We start from the raw sequence: 17,447 nt of genomic DNA, 5'->3' as shown, positions 1-17,447 counted from the left end.
ATCTTGCCCTCGGCAGCTGTTGTTGACATCTTCGGGAAGTTGAAGTCGAGCATATCACAAACCAATGCTTACGACGTCATGGCCCTAGATTTTTGCGATGACAACACATTTAGCGAGCTGGATTTAGAAGAGCCGTGAGGCTGGCATGCTCTTAACGTGGCCAAAGCCGTCCAAATCAAGTCAGCAAATGCATGCCCCCAAGCATAATTGGCATGGGGGAAAAGGAGGTTAGTTACTTTGATTGGCATATTAGTCGTAAATCTAACTTCGCTCTGCCTCATGTTGCGAATCCTTGTCGTCATTTATGATCATCTGGTTGCATCAGATTACATGTAGTAGATTTTTTTTACGGTAATATGTAGTAGATTGAAGCTCCATTGCTGATTGCTATATAATAGAATTGATGTGTATGCAATAGAATTGAAGGGCAACAAAATAACAAAAATTATGAGAAATCACTTGTAACGTCAGCCAGGGTTGCCCAAGGGCCAAGGGAGCGTGTTGACTTTCTTTCCAACATTGCAAGTCACACTGGTTGCATCAGATTACATGTAGTAGATTTTTTTTTACGGTAATATGTAGTAGAATTGAAGCCCCATTGCTGATTGCTATATAATAGAATTGATGTGTATGCAATTGAATTGAAGGGCAACAAAATAACAAAAATTATGAGAAATCACTTGTAACGTCAGCCAGGGTTGCCCAAGGGCCAAGGGAGCGTGTTGACTTGCTTCCCAACATTGCAAGTCACATTGCTGATTGCTCAGAAGTTACAAACTAGTTAATTTTGTTCTACTGTTCACAGCATGAACTTTCTATGCTAGAATTGTTTACTAGTTGGCGGTTGCTATTTGGTTGTAACAATTGTAGACGATAATTCTCCCAGAAAAAAACTGTACATGGATTTAAGGCTACGATGGTGCTATATAGGTACTGTCCTGATTAGCTTGTGAATAAAATTGCGAGTAGTAAAAAGCTCAATATCTTTAGAACATGTGGTTATACGATACCAAGTGGTGTCGTGTGTCGCTCATGTCCTTTTCATCTGGTTTGGCAGAAACACTCCAAATTTAGCAATTAACAATGCGCCAAACGAAACCAATTTTGCTGGATTCATCTAAAGAGTGGACTGGCTACTGAAGGATATCAAGAACACAGAAATTCTTGTGATGCTAAGTTTCTCATTGTCCTATTTTTTTTTTTCTGTTCTTCAATTTTCTTGGATGGCATTCATTACATCCTTATCTGCGTCTTATAGTATCGTCTCTTGCAGCACGGGCCTCACGATTTCATGAAACGAAATCCTCGTAGGATTGAAGACGGGACATAAGCCATGCGACCAGCCATACCAAAGACTCCAGACTTCAAGCTCCACTCCGCCATTGAAGGAATCAGAGGTTTGGAAAAGGACTCTGAACTCCATGCATGGCAGTAAACACCACAACAGGCAAGTACACCTCCAATTGAATGGCAAACAAACACAAAATAATGAAAATTTGATGCAACTTTAACTCTCTCTTTTTGCTGATAGTATCAACAGATATAGAACTTGCATGAAAGCATTCCTTTGCAGAATATTCTATGTAGTCATTAAAAGTTAATCCAGTCTTTCTGCTCCAGAATATTCTAGCCATTCGTACTGGTTGCTTGCTCTCTAATCAGTAATTACCTAAAGAAAGTTCAAGATTTTCGTGTCATTATGGCCATTAGTTTATGCTGAGTTCTAAGCTTGAGCTATATGAAAATGCTGCATTAGAAGGAAGAAGAGACCGTTAGCTAAATTCGCTAATGCTTAAGTGAAGATCAAAATAAGTACAATCTTCAACAAAGTTGAGAAAATTCGGAGTGGTTAGTCTTCTTGCCCGAGAGGTCATATAACGAAGATAAAATGTAGCTACAAAGCATGCACAGTAATTCCTCCTTTCAATTGATTCCTCAACTAGGAACAGAAGAAATCAAAGAAGCGAAGGAAGAAGAGACCATTAGCTAAATTCGCTAATGATTAAGTGAAGATCAAAATACAATCTTCAGCAAAGTTGAGAAAATTCGGAGTGATTAATCTTCTTGCCCGAGACGTCATATAACAAAGATAAAATGTAGCTACAAAGCATGCACAGTAATTCCTCATTTCAATTTATTCCTCAACTAGGAACAGAAGAATTCAAAGATAAGCAAGCAAGAATCACGAGGCAAAGAAGATGAAGTGGTTACAAAAAATGAAGGATAAGGTAAAAACAAAATCGGAAGGAGAGAAGAAGAAATGATAAAGATTGGAGAGAGCCGTCACTTCCCTTGTTTGATCCCACCTCTCTCGGAGGCATAAAAATAATGAGGTGGGGATTAAGCAAATGCTCGTGGTGTTGAGCCTTGTCCCCCACCATGGCTACTGCTGCTGCTGCTGCTGCTGCTGTTGGGATTGTTGTTCCTCTGGCGGCAGCTGCGGCTGCCTCCTGCTGCCGCTGCCGCTGTGCTTGTTGTTGTGCATCCACACCTTGAACACCTGCCGCCGCACGCCGACCTGCGCGCAGAACTGCTCCACCAGCGCCTCGTCCTGCTTCTGCATCCGCCACCCCACCCGCTCCGCGAACGCCAGCATCTGCTCCTTCTGCTCCGGCGTGAATTTGGTCCGGAACCGCTTCCGCCGCAAGTGCCCCTGCGCTGCCGAGGCGTGCGCGGACGGCGGCCCCCGCTCCTCGCTGGACGACTCGGTCGTCGTGCCGCCGCCGCCGCTGGGCGTGCCGTGGTACTGGATAGGCGGCGCGTAGTGGGGGTGGTTGCCAGCGGCGGCGTAGGGGTGGGGCGGCGGCAGTAGCAGCGGGACGCGCGGGGTCGGCGGCGGCGGAGGCCCGGGGGCCGGGAGCAGGAGCTGGCGGCGCTGCCCGTCGTCCTTGCGGTGGAAGCTGCGGTGGCAGCCGCAGGCCGCGCACTTGAGCGCGTCGTCCCCAGCGCCGGCGCCGGGCATGAACTCCCCGCATCCGTCCACGACGTGCCCGCCCAGCGCCGCCGCGTGGTTGCGCAGGCACTCGTGGTACCTCACCTCGGGAACCGCCGCCGCCGCGTGGTTCCCCGGGATCGACGAGGCAGCCGGCGCCCTGGGCACGGCGGCGTGCGCGAGCGGCGGCGTGGAGCTGATGCCCATCTCGTCTACGGGTTCCTGGCCCCTAAATTCCATCAGCACATGCCTGCGGGAAACTGGACGGCCGAGTCTGTGAGAGCGACTCCACAAAGCGCAGCACTCCAGTCTATCACAAACACTGTCTTCCTTCAGCTAGTATAGTAGTTGTAGCATTTGCTCTCACTCGCATCTACTATCCAGTCGTTGCTGGGTGCCTGCTGCTGCCGGTGTGGCTGGCTTTTGTGTTTTTGTGTGGAGGCTATGATATGCCTGTGATGGTGGCCGTGGTGGTGGTGGGGGACGGCTGGGCTCAGCTGAGCTGAGCAGCAGCAGCAGCGAGTGGGCTTTGGGGGGACGCTGCTTCCGGTCTGGCTCGGTTGGGAAATGGCGCTTTTGTTTCCTACCGGCGGGACGGGGGTGGAGGAGCGGCCGACAGCGGCAGGGCAGCCCGGACCCAGCTTTAATCATTCCACCGGCGAGACTTCAGCAGCGCAGCACGTACCACTGTACCCACGGACTGAGGTTTATGGCCGTCCGATCCGGACGGGAACAGCGACTAGTCAGTCTAGTCGTCTAGGTGCGTTTGATTGTTTGAACAATCTAGTCTAGTCATCTACTGCATTCGATTGGTTTGAACAAAATTAGATGGTAGGGTATCTCCAGTATATATTTAAAAATTTATTCTTTATAATACTATTATAATATCTTCTTACATCATTACAGTATTCTTTATTTTTTTTATCTCCGGCAGCTACTTCATTTTCTACATTTTATTACTTTTCTACTCTCTTCGAACCCACAGTCAACCTCTATAAACAGTATTGTAGTTGCTACAGTATTTTATCAAATTTGGAGTACTCGATTCTCTCTCTTCAACACTGTAGTATTAGATATCGTATCTGCTGAATAGTTACAGTGTTTTACAGTATACTGTAGTAGTGGAAATCGAATCTGCTGGAGATAGCCTCGTGGGATCATTTTAAAATTAATTGATTCTAAAAATTGTATAAAATAGACCTATATCAATTTTTAAAAATTAATCTAGACACTAGTTAGGGAACAACTAGTCAGTCTAATCTAGTCGTCTAGGTGCGTTTGATTAGTTGAACAATCTAGTTAGTCGTCTAGATGCGCGTTTGATTGGTTTGAACCAGATTGAATGGTACAGGATCCCTTTAGATGGAATGAAGGATTGGTGATGTTCTAAGGGATGAATTAGGACATACAAAATTAATCGTCTCTAAAAACTTTATAAGATAAAACTATATAAATTTATATATAAATGTGCTCTAAGTTTATCTAATGTGTCTACTCTGTTATTTAAAAAAATTTGTAACTTATAGCTAATCCTAATAAACTACTCTAAGAAGGTAAACATGTAAAGGTATATTGCAAATATGTAAATACGGAAACGTAAATAAAGTAGAGAGAATAAATTGCATAAGTGATTTTTATTTCAAGGTATAATAGCATGAACGTCACCCTTAGTCTATGTTGGAGCAGCCACCAAGGTTATTGCTCCCGATCATGACCCTTGAGCCATCTAGACCTCAAATAGATTGAGTCACAAAGATAAGGTATCACCATAAGGTTCTCTTCCGATCACTAGTCACCATCTTCACTTCGAAGCTTGAGTCACCAAGGTAAATATCTCCGTACAAGAGTTGTGTCGTCGCTCTACACCAAATCAGAGCGTCAACAAGCATGAGCCACTAAGGTTCACAATGCTACCGAGTTGTCAAGACTCCAAGGTCACCGTCATAGCTCTCGATACAAGGTAGGATCACTTCTTGACCCCTTCTCTAGGCAGCAACACCTAATAACACTTCTCTCTAGATCTATTAGCACTAATCACTCCTTAATCATGTGCTTTATTGTCTTGAATGAACATTTTTAGTATTTTGGTGGCTTGTAAGTGTATATGAGCTTCTTTTGACTCTAGCACATTGAAATGGCCGAGTTGGGGTATTTACAGCCTCAAACTCGCGCGTGGCCATTGCTCCAACGGTCATATTTTTTTCTTAACACTAGATAATTCAACATGTAGCTTCTGTGAACACTAGACTATCTGGTGTATAGTCCACCTTCACAACCTATCGATGCCTACTATCACTAGCCGTTGAAACCCCACTCAAGCACATTTTGAGCACCGGACCATCCGGTATGTATACTTCAATCGACCGAGCCACTTCTTGTACTCTATTCATTGTCTGACATGTAGATCTTCAGGACACCAGACCATCTAGCATGTACAATCACACAAAACTAGTTGTTGAGACCTTCTCTTGTAAAATGCTCTGGTGCAACTATCCAGCGTATACACCTCTGAGCACCGCACCATCTGTGCGTGTAAATCTTCAGTCTTCAATAGCCCTTTGGAGAAATGCTACGATGTGTATAACTTCTCTGAGCACCAGACCATTTGGTGTATATAAATCTTTAGCACCAAAATATTTCTCCTAAAAAATGCTTCGGTGTGCACATCTTGCTGAGCACCGAACCATCTGGTGTAATCTTTATTTTCTCCTATGAGCTGAAAAATATTCCGATGTGTATAACTTTCAGAGAATCAGATCATCTGATGTTAACAACTTTGTCTGAACTCATCCTATTCAAACTTTCTCGAATTTAGTTTCAGTGGTATCTTCATATATTGCATCTATGAGATCTACTAAAATATATACTTAACAAACATGTTAGTATTATGACTATATTATTATTAATCACCAAAATTGCATAACCTATATGGACAGGATAGTCCTGGTATGTTGAACGGTGACGTCCTAAGAGAGAGGTGAATTAGGACACTTAAAATCTAATTGGCTCTGAAAACTTCACAACATAAACCTATCTTAATTTCTATCTAAATATGCTTTATATTTATCTAGTGTGTCTACTCTAGCGCTTAAGAAGATTATAACATAATCTAGCAAGATAAATTACAAGAAAGTAAATACGAAAATATAAATAAGATAAAGAGACAAACTCGACACAAATGATTTTTATCCCATTATATCGATGGTATGAATGTCACCCTTAATCCATATTAGAGATCCACTAAAGATATGCTCTCGGTCAGCACCTAGTCATGACTCTTGAGCCACCAAACCACTAAGGTAATGCCTCAAGCTAGATGAGCCATGAAGCCACCAAAGCAATGTCTCATTACTAGCCTCTCTTCCAGTCACTTATCGTCGTGATCACTTCGGAGCTTGATCTACCAAGGTAAGGGTCTTTGCATCTCTGTACATGTGTCTTATCACCTCTCCACATCAAGACGGAGGGTCAACAAGCTTGAGCAACTCCTGCTCAAATTACCGGCGAGTCACCAAGATTCTAAGACGCCGACATACCACTTGGTACAAGTTAAGATCGCTCCTTAATCCCTTCTTCAAGTTGCAGCAACTTGTTACAACTTACTCTAGGCCTGTAAACACTAAACGCTCTCTAATCTTGTACTTAATCGTCTTGGATGATCACTTTAAACACTTTGGTGGCTTGAATGTCTTCTTAAATGTTTATGAGATTCTCTGGACTCCAACAGCATGCCACCCTTTAAATGACTGAGTTGAGGGGTATTTATAGCCTCAAACCCGCTAACTAGTTATTTTTCCAATAGCTTAGAAAAGTTGTTAACACTGAATGATACGATGAGAATAGTAGTACTAATACTGGATCATCCGATAAGTACAACCTCAGAAACTAGCCATTAGAACTTCACGTAATACCTCTGTGAACACCGGACACTCCGGTGTACCTTTAAATCTATCACATGACTTTTCGATGAGTTATCTTGAGCCATCTGAGCATTTGCAGCCTTTTTGTGTAAAATGCTCTGGTGCATTCATCTTCAGAGCACCGAACTTTTCTGTGGTTTGTTCTTTATTCTTCAACACTTGTAGTCACCTCTGCAAAAAAAAAATGCTCCGGTGCTATAATCTGGTGTGCACAAACCAAGCATTGGATCATCCGGTGGATTGTTCTTCATTCTTCAATAATTATAGTCACCTCTGCAAGAAATATGTTGGTGCTATAATCCGTTCTCTATAGGAAATACTCTGGTGTTACCTAGTGCGGATCACCAAACTATCTGATGAGGTGCTCAGCCATCTCCTCTGTGACAAAAATACTCTGGTGGTCTCATATCCTATTCATCGGACTATCCAGTGAGGCTATCAGCCTTTGTACGGAATACTCTGGTGAGTGCAAACTTCTATGTACCGGAGCATCTGGTAAGGGAAATTTTCTTGAGACTTTTCCAATTCAATCAATCTTTGTTCCGGCTGCGGTGACTTCTTGATGTATTACATCTACGAGACATATTAACATATATTTTTGACAAACTTGTTAGTCCAAATGACTATGTTATCATTAATTACTAAAATCATAATCATAGTCTAATATGATCATTTTTCCTATACCTAGATAAGATGGTATAAGTATGTTGTTTGATTAATTGTATAGGATGGTATGTGAATGCGCTTAATTGGATGTATATTATGGTACGAAAATGAGTTTAGTTGTTTAAAAGACATGAATTATATATATAACTTAAATATATTTTACAGAAATAAATTTTTTATATTTATTATTATCAACAAACTATGCTAATTAGTATTAATCGTTACTAATTCTAATTATTCATAATATCACTAAATACCCACATTAATAATTAATTATATTTAATGATATTTAATTGTAACTAATGTTTAACTAAAATCCTTAATAACTACTAACAGTCATTAATTATCACTAACTGCATATAATTAACAGAAATATCGTTCGGTCGATTTTGCCACACGGCTCGATACATATCTTTTCGGTATATTTTAAGAATCTGAACATCTTATCATAAATAGAATAGTACGATTTAACTAACCAAATAACTAAACCTACTTAGGTCCTAAACGATCTGTAATCCCACAAGTCCCGTGGATATATGGATTGATTCAACCAACTAAATATATCCTTACTGTTAACCTTTTTGCGTTGTGTCAGGCTAGCTACGGAGTATTAAGAGCAGCTCCAGCGCGTTGATTTCGTCAGTGTGGTAAGGGGAGAGAGAAAGAACCTCAGTGGGCTTCACAGCTGGGAAGTAACCGTTTAAAAGGGTGGTTGTTTGGGCACTCGTGCTACCATTAAGCAATTAATTGGGAGGATAGCTGTAGTGGAATTTTAACAGTATGTTGTGGAACTCGCTTTGACGTAAAAGAGATGTTACCTATTAGAAAGAAAAAAATAAAATTTAGTATATTTGTGACGTGACAATCTTTAGCTCATCGGTTATACACTGGAGTTGCCCTTATAGATCAGGCGTTCTAGCACTTTACGGCTAATTGACAGATCATCAAACTATCCAGTGAGATTTCTAGTTATTTTTTTTTCAAAAATATTCTAGTGATCTTATGTCTTATTCATCGGATTATTCGATAAAACTATCAGTCTTTAGACACAATGCTCCGGTAAGTGCAAACTCTTATGTACCAGACCATTCGGTAAAGCAAATCTTTCTGAGAATTTTTTAATTCAATCAAACTTTATCCCGACTGCGGTGGCTTCTTGATGTGTTGTATCCATGAGATCTACTAATATATATTCTTAACAAATATGTTGATCTCAATAACTATGTTATCATTAATCACTAAAATCATAATCATGATCATGATCTAATAGAATCATTTTCGCTATATCTAGATAAGATGATATAAGCTGGTTATTTGATTAGTTGTATAGTATGGTATATGAATATGTTTAATTAGATGTATATAATGGTAAAAAATGTGTTTAGTTGTTTAAAAGACATGAATTATATATATAACTTAAATATTTTGCAGAAATAAATTTTTTATATTTGTTACTATCAACAAACTATGCTAATTAGTACTGATCATTACTAATTCTAATTAATCATAATATCACTAAATACCTACATTAATAATTAGTTATGGTTAATAATATTTAATTGTAATTAATATTTAACTAAAATCCTTAATAACTATTAATAGTCACTAATCATCATTAACTACATGTAATTAGCAGAGTTGACAGAACATGTACGAGGTCGTTTGGTCAATTTTACCGCACGGCTCGATATATCATCCTCTCGATATATTTTAAGAATCTGAACATCTCATGATAAACAGAATGGTAAGATTTAACTAACCAAATAGCTTAACCTACTTAGATCCTACACCATTTGTAATCCCACAAGTCCCTTGCAATTCAACCAACTAAATAGATCCTTACTGTTAATCTTTTTGCGTTGTGTCAGGCTAGCTACGGAGTATTAAGAGCAGCTCCAGCGTGTTGATTTCGTCAGTGTGGTAAGGGAAGAGAGAAAGAACCTCCGTGTGCTTCACAGCTGGGAAGTAACAGTTTAAACGGGTGCCTGTTTGGGCACCCGTGTTAGCATTAAGCAAATAATTGGGAGGATAGCTGTAGAGGAATTTTAATAGTATGATGTGGAACTCGCTTTGAGATAAAAGAGATGTTACATATTAGAAAAAAAAATAAAATTTAGTATATTTATGACGTGACAATCTTTAGCTCATCTGTTATACACTGGCGTTGCCCTTATTGATCAGGCGTTCCGGCACACGGCTAATTGGCAGATTGTCTCTTTCGTGAAACTTGTACTGATAAACGTGTAAAAGTTACAGTTGAGAGGTTGCATTTATCTCCTATTTTCACCTTCCAAACATTGTTTGTGTTGGACTGGTGGTACCTTCCTTGAAATTAGACTGGTATGGTGACTTGGAATAGTACGTGGAAATTCTTGTTACTGCTGTACATCCTTTCATCTTGAGTTCATCTTCAAACTCAGATGAACTGTTGGAGAGCTCGCTACCTCAGCATGACACCGAATGTGCTTATTTGGTAACGTTCTTGGGACATAGAGGTGCTGGGGCCTAGGAGTCGCAGATTACAAATTTCACCAAGCTAAACTCTGACTGAATTAACTAATATACTTGGCGTTTATAAGTCAATCGTCTTATTTTTCTTTACGGGGAATGGATGACTATCAAACAGTTGAAGTGCACAAATCTCGGCAAATTGCGAAACCTTGTGGACCAAATTGGTCATTCACACAAAAGTCATAGTAGGATAGTGAAAGTTATCGGTCAGACAAGGATATAGTCAGAAGGAAGCACAAAGGGGGCGATCGAAGGAATATGTTTACTCTTAGTTCACGCCATCGCAAAATTTAAAACTTCTTCGACGGTACGAAGATACCAATGGTCGCTTTGTACTAGTGAAAAAAATCACATTCAATTGGTTATGTAATCTCCCTCCGACCTAAAATAAGTATCATTTTGGATTGTACGTAATTAACTATTTCAAATTTTTTATGCACTGAGTTTGAATATTCAAAAATGATACGGATAGATTTATCTTTTGAAAAATATTTTTATTATAAAATATTTTTACTATATTTTAAATATACTAAAAAATACTAATCAAAATTGTATCGGTAGTTAAAACGACATTTATTTTGGAGTGGAAGGAGTATTACGAAAGTACCACATTTGTCGATGATAATGGCGATAGTTAGCTTTGCTTTGACACGTTTTGTGGATGCCATGCAACCAAACTTTGCTCAAAGAAATGACAGCAAGCGAAGACGGCGGCTCGCACTCCCGAAGGCGGGAGCCATGTCAGGCTCCCCGCCCTCTCCTGCCATCCAACTCGCCGCGGACTTCTTCACCATCTCCTCTTCGTCTCCTGCCTCAGGCACCGAGCCGTCAGCGCCGTCGTACCGTGCTTCGAAGACCACTTGGAGCTTTCCGGCTAGCAGCATCTCCCTCGCCGCCCCGCGGCGCAGCTTCCCCGACGTCGTCTTCGGCACTACGCCGCCCTCGACCAGCACGACCAAGCCAACTCTCACACGCTCCTCTTGCCAGACTGCTGCTCTTATGCCCTCACAGAGGCCCCTGTGATCACCGCCGCTTCCTCCCTTCCGTAGCTCCGCGACGACGGACACGTCGGCATGAGAAGGTGTCGCCGACGCCAACACCGACGTTATGAAAGCAGCGACGCAGCCGCCTCTCAGGCGATCCGGTGCGCTGACAAAAGCCGCAGTCTCGATGTAGTGCGCGTGCACCCGGCGCCGGCCACTGTCAAGTGCGATGATATCAGCGCCACGGCCGACGACGTACAGGAAACGCTCCGCCCCCTTTACCACGCCGCGGTCGCCCGTACGCACGAAGCACGCGCCGGCCCTCCCCGGCACCCTCGCGCAGAACACCTCCCGGCTCGCGGACGGGTGTTCGAGGTACCCCGACGCGTTGCTCGGCGAGGACACCCATATCTCCCCCTCCAAGCCGTCCTCCACCGGCTCGCCGGTCTCCTCGTCCACGACGGCGATCTCAATCTCCGGCCCCTCATTTACCGCGGACGACGGTGGAGACAGCCTCGCCGACGGCAGAAGCTTCTTGTATGACGGGAGACCAGAGTACGCGCTTCGCCACGCGGTGGACACGAACGTACAGTTCTCAGCGAGGCCGTAGGACGGCGCAATTGACGTGGCGCACAGCCCATCGCGACCGAACGCCTCCACGAACTCGTCGACGCACGACTTGTAGATCGGCTCGTTGATCAGGATCAGGTTTCTCAGGCTCCCGAGCTCAAGAGACTGCCGCCGCCGTCCGTGCGCCGAGCGGCCGCGCCTGAGCACCAGCGGCAGCGCGAACGACGGCACAGGCGTGCATGTTGCCCTGAACTCGGTGATGAGCTCGAGCCAGAGGCGCGGCCGCCGGACGAAGGCGTCGGGGGCGGCCAACACGCATGTGGCGCCGGCGACGACGGTGAGGAGGAGGAACATGAGGCCGCAGTCGTGGTACGGCGGCAGCCACGACACTACGACGCTGCCGGAGTGCAGGTCGTAGGCCTTCCTCGCGGCCCGCACGTTGTGGGCCGCCGAGCCCGCGGTGACCATCACTGGCTTCGGGACGCCCGTCGCGCCCGAGGTGTACTGAATCAGGTACACGTCCTCCGGGCCACAGCCTACGTATCCCGCCGTCCCCGGTCCATCACCGCCTTCCCGCTCCAGCTCGTGGACGGCCAGCCAGCGCAGGCTCCTCAACACGGCAGCCAGCCGGCCTGGCGCTCCGGCGAGGGCAGCATCCGGCTTCATGACGGCATCGATGTAACGGGGATCGGAGACGGCTGCCGTGGGCCTGGTCTGCGATACGGTGCGCAGGAGGTGCGCGTGCGCGGGGCCGAACCTGGCCGGGTCAGGCGGTATGACGGGCACCGCCGTGAGCCCCGCGCGCTGGCACGCGAAGAGGAGCTTGACGAGGCGGAGGCCCGGCGAGGCGAGCACGAGGACGGTGTCTCCCCGGCGGAGAGTGCCGAGAAGGTTGCACGCCATGCATTCAACGGCGGAGTTGAGCTGGGAATAGGTCAGTGCGGTGCGTGACGACGTCGCGCCACCGGCGGCCGCATCGTCGTCGGCCCAGACGAAGGCCGGCTTGGCAGCGAACGCCGGCAGCTTGGCCCATACGGGAAGGTACCGGTCCACCACAGGCTGGTCGGGGTAGCACGGGTCGTAATTCTCGGTGCACATCGCCGCGCGTTTTGCTTTCTTGCACAGAGCTACTGCAGCTAGGTCCTGGCTAGCTAGTGCATGGAGTGGAGTTATGGAAGTGCTGTGCATCAGATGATGCCTGTGCGACATGAAGTGTTCCTCTATTTATATCGGAGGTGAGGGTGGTCGATGGCAATGCAATTTGTCTCCCTTCGAAAAAAGAATGACAATGCAACTTGTCTCCGATCCTTCCATCTAAAAAAATGACAATGCATTTCGTGCAAATCCCAGCCTTCAATCTAAAAAGGAGCTTTGTTTCTTCTCCTTGGGTGTAACCCGGCAATGGTGAATATCTGAGAGCATATCCCCCGGCTAGTTTACGTTCTTCATGCCAACCTATGTTCATGCCGAAAACGAAACTTTTTGTTCGAACCAGAAAAAAAAACAGTTTCTTTTGAAAGATATATGGCATGTGAATGGAGGATACGCGCCATTAGGTGCCGTATGAATCCGTTGATGCCAAGGGAACGGGAGTGATCAAGATGCAGGACAAAAAGATGACCAGAAAATTCGGTATCAGTTCGAGTATATTCGCAGTCACAGATCAGTGTACGTATTTTGTTGGGAAGAAGTGATAACACGGAGTGCCCTGGCTTGCTGGTGTTTATCCGATTCTCCGGCCGTCCACGGCCACCTGACGACGCCGTGCTGTTTGGTTTGCAATTGCAACGGCATTACGGGTTACTAAGGCTCTGTTTATTTTCTGTTTCTGATTCTACTTCTGCTATTAACAGAAATCAGAAGCTAGAAGTCAGAACAAACAGGGTTTTAGAGAAGTGTTTTATAGAGAAACCAGAAGTCTGCTTCTGAGGAAAATAAACTAAACCTGAGAAGCTCGCTGAGATACGCTTTTCTGAGAAGCTAAAAATTTATTACAGAAACCAAACATCTATTTCCAAAAGCAACTTTCAAACAAGCCAAAAACACAACTTTTTGAAAAAGCTCAAAAGCAAAAACTCAAACAAACAGACCTAAACACTAATGCCAGTGCTCGGTGATTACTAAAACGACAGCAATGGCAGGTAAGGAGCAAAATTGAGATGAGGAGTGCTGAAGAAATAGACGTGGATAGAACTTTGGTTATCCTTGCATTGAAAACTTTCTCGACTGGACTGATCTTTCCGCGTGAAATCGCCTTTTCATCCCGTACCCGACCCCGTCGTGGAAGATCATATTCTCATTTTTCTAGTTGCAGAAAGCCTTGCAAATGTCTGCACTTCAGTGAGCGCAAATAGATGGATTTCTGGCATCAACTAGCACCAGATGAATACGTAAGCCTCACGAGAGAGGTAGCACAAAACGAGCATGCTGCAAGTGAAATTGTCAACGACCGTGACTTTGCAACAACTGGAGGCATCGTGCAGAAAGGTTAGTACAGTGAGCTTGAATCTCCTGATCTACAACTGAAAATCACAGAATTATCGCTCTCAAAAGAAAATCCCAGAATTGCATGGACGACATGGGAACACAATCGCACAGCCCAGATCCAAATGACCATGTTTTAACAACATGCCCAACTCCACCTGATACTTCACTTTAACAAACGCTGTCCTGACCTGAAGGTTAACAACGGGCGTACAGGAATACGAAGGACTCAATGAGGATTCAGGAACTTTGCGTGATACATACTCCTCTTTACTTGCAAAATATGATCCAGAACAAACGTCAGACAAAAGGTCACCTGTCGTATGTTGTTTGTTGATGTGAATAAAAGATACTGAACATTTTCTAGCCTCATATTCACCAATTTCACCTGTCATGGTACATTACACAGTACATGGAAATGCTGTTCTTTATGATGCAACATAGTCTTATCCACTAACAAGCATCAATTATTTATGAATCAATGTTGATAGCATGGACTCTTTGGTACAATCCAATAAAGCAGCCTCAAATCTTATCAGGATAGATGCAGTTGGCAAATAAAAAGGCAAGAAGAGAAACCCTCAAAACAAATATTTCAATCCTCATAATGCATCCTCTTTCAAAACAAAGACGTCATATTCTGGCTGATCCTAGCAAATCTATATTCAGTCTCAAAGAACAGCTGCACACAGATTTTACTGTTTGATATCAACCACACCAGCAACTCTCCCTAAAGTAGTTAATTCAGAGCAAGTGTAGTTGTGTTCATACTTCATAACCTGCATGCTTTAGTTAATGGATTGAACTCTTACTAATATTCTTCCTCTCTTATTAAAGCTCTCAAGAAGATATACCACTGGGATATTATGGTTTAATTGATGGAAATATTGTTAGTTCATTTCAACGGCAACAATTTTGCAAATGCTTCAACAGGCAGATTACGTACATGATAGTGAGAGTTTTTATTTTCGTTTCACTAAGTAATGAACACCAGAATCCCAGTGAACACCCTTAGAAGAGGGATTATTGTGTTTAGCTAGCATGATCTTAACAAATTTATTATAGGTAAACTACAAAGATGGCACAACTCCACGGGGTTCTTAAATAGTACCAACGAATTTTACAATGTAAAGAACAACTAAGCACGATCTTCACAAACTCTTAACACAGATAAACGATACAGACCAAATTGATAATTTAGATAGTTCGAAGCAGAATACTCATTTCCAAGGCTACCCTCCTGCCTTCTTTGCCGATACAGAACAATATTGTGTAAATCAACCAACGGATTCATGGTGTAACCATCCACCTAAGATCAATTAACTAATGAGCAGAAGTGATACCGGATTCACCCCATCCCTGGAAGCATCTGAAGGGGATCAATAATTTGGATGACATTCTGTTGCTGCTGCTGTTGATGCTGATGCTGCTGTAGCATAAGCTGCCCATCAGGCGCCGGGAGTGCAAGTGGTCCCACAGGGATGGCCGGCGCCGGCTGCGGCGCCTTGGACTCAATGAGGCGCCACATGTACCATGCCCCGACGGAGCGGAACGGGCGCCACCGCTCGCACAGCTTCTCCATCTGCGACGGCCGGGGTACGTCCTCGAGTCCGTAGAGCATCTGCACGCCCTTCCGCACACCGAGATCGGCAGAGGGGAGCACATCGGGGCGCGCAAGGGAGAAGATCATGAACATGTGGACGCTCCAGGCGCCGATGCCCTTGACCATGGTGAGCATAGCGGCGAGGGACCGGTCGTCCATGTTGACGATGGTGGCATCCGACAGGATCCCGGAGACATACTTGCGGGAGAGGTCGTGGAGGTAGGACGCCTTGCGCGGGGAGACCCCGATCTGGCGGAGCTGGTGCGGGGTGAGCGCGAGGACGGCGTCGGGGACCACGCTGGCCTCGCCGCCGAGGAGCGCGAGGAAGCGGGAGTAGACTGAGGCAGCGGCCTTGAAGGCGAGCTGCTGGTAGAGGATGGATCGGACGAGGGAGTGGAACGGGCGGTGCGGGCACTGGAACGCGGGGGGCTCGTGCGCGTCGATGACAGCGACGAGGGCGGGGTCGGCCGCGCGCAGGTGGCGGATGGCCGCGGCCACCTCGCCGTCGGCGGACAGGGGGCGGCCCGGGAGCGACAGCGCCAGGCGGGGCTTCTTGGGCGGGTTGGAGCCGGAGGGGTCGGAGGAGGGGTGGGCCTTCTTGGGGCGCAAGGCGGCGGCGTTCGCGCGGGACGTGGAGGCGGCGGCGGCCGCAGTGGGCGGCGGCGACGCGGCGGAGGCGGGAGGGGATGGGGAGAGAGGCTGGGGCTTGGGCTGGGAGAGGGATTGCTCGCCCATGGAGGTCGGCCTCTCGGCTGGATTGGGGGGTGTTTGTGGTATTTCGGAGCTGGACCTGACTGCACAAGTGAGTGTGGAGGATGGTCGTGCAAAATGCTAAGGTTTCTCAGCGCATGTTTGTTTCAGTTTTGGAAGCTGATTTTTAGCTTTTACAATTCGAAGCTGAAATAAATAGGTAGTTTTTTGTTATAGTTTTTTAACATCTGTTGATTGAATTATGGGAATTTGAGAATCTGTTTTTTCTCAGTTTTTGATATATTATGAAAGTCCATTTTACTAAACTGTTCATCAATTTTTTTTATAATTTACAATATAAAAGCTTTTCACAATCCATCTTTTTACAATACAGCTTTTCACAATCCAGCTTCTATAAACTGCTTTTCAGAATCTCCAGCTGAAACAAACAGACCCTCAATTGTTGGATATAGAAGAATTTGAAGGTGTGTTTTTAGTGTAGGTTTGTTATGGTGTGTATTTAGTTGGATTTATATCACTTTGTAATCGTAATAAAAAGGCTTGAGCAATTTCCATGTCTAGAGTGTAATGAAAGAGTTTCTATGTTGATATAGAAGGTTTGAATTAAAAAAAGCCTAGATTTAACGTTTCCATGTTGATGTAGAGTATTTTAATTAGTAAATGCTCTAAATTTGGGGGCTATTATGTCGATGTAAAAGATCTAAATTAGAAAATATCTAGATTTGAGATGTAGTGTAATCATAACATGATGGCAATTGTGATGGTATACAGGGGTGATGCGATGGAAGCAATAAGTGTTGGGGTGCATATTGCTGGCGCTCGAGAGATGAGAGAGTCTTTTTTTAACTTGTTAGGTTATTTAGGCTATATGGTGGGGATCATGGTGTTTTTCAGAATTTTTAAGCTAGACCTATAACTCGTAACTCATGTAACATCGAGTGTAATAAGGATACAAAGCCATAGATCTAAGTTGTCCTTTATTAACGTGGAGACGATATTCTTTTTAAAACATATTTTTAGCGTGCAAGTTTGTGGTTTGTTATGCTATTTTTTTTAAAAAAAATAGA

General features: G+C 44.5%; 3 protein-coding genes across 3 annotated transcripts; all 3 read right to left on the bottom strand.

The window, feature by feature from the left end:
- Positions 1-2,045: 2,045 nt before the first annotated feature.
- On the bottom strand, positions 2,046-3,599 carry LOC133883891 (zinc-finger homeodomain protein 6-like). The gene has a single exon (XM_062323280.1). The coding sequence runs from the start codon at positions 3,170-3,172 to the stop codon at positions 2,384-2,386; it is 789 nt and encodes a 262-aa protein (XP_062179264.1). The 5' UTR covers positions 3,173-3,599; the 3' UTR covers positions 2,046-2,383.
- Positions 3,600-10,712: 7,113 nt separating this feature from the next.
- On the bottom strand, positions 10,713-12,738 carry LOC133884189 (uncharacterized). Its single transcript, XM_062323535.1, has one exon. The coding sequence runs from the start codon at positions 12,678-12,680 to the stop codon at positions 10,713-10,715; it is 1,968 nt and encodes a 655-aa protein (XP_062179519.1). The 5' UTR covers positions 12,681-12,738.
- Positions 12,739-15,143: 2,405 nt separating this feature from the next.
- On the bottom strand, positions 15,144-16,495 carry LOC133885797 (DNA-3-methyladenine glycosylase 1-like). Its single transcript, XM_062325543.1, has one exon. It carries the CDS (start codon positions 16,402-16,404, stop codon positions 15,415-15,417), a length of 990 nt encoding a protein of 329 aa, XP_062181527.1. The 5' UTR covers positions 16,405-16,495; the 3' UTR covers positions 15,144-15,414.
- Positions 16,496-17,447: the final 952 nt, after the last annotated feature.

This window comes from Phragmites australis, chromosome 11, assembly GCF_958298935.1.
Source record: "Phragmites australis chromosome 11, lpPhrAust1.1, whole genome shotgun sequence".
NCBI classification, from domain to species: Eukaryota; Viridiplantae; Streptophyta; class Magnoliopsida; order Poales; family Poaceae; genus Phragmites; species Phragmites australis.
This window is presented reverse-complemented; position numbering and strand designations above follow the sequence as displayed.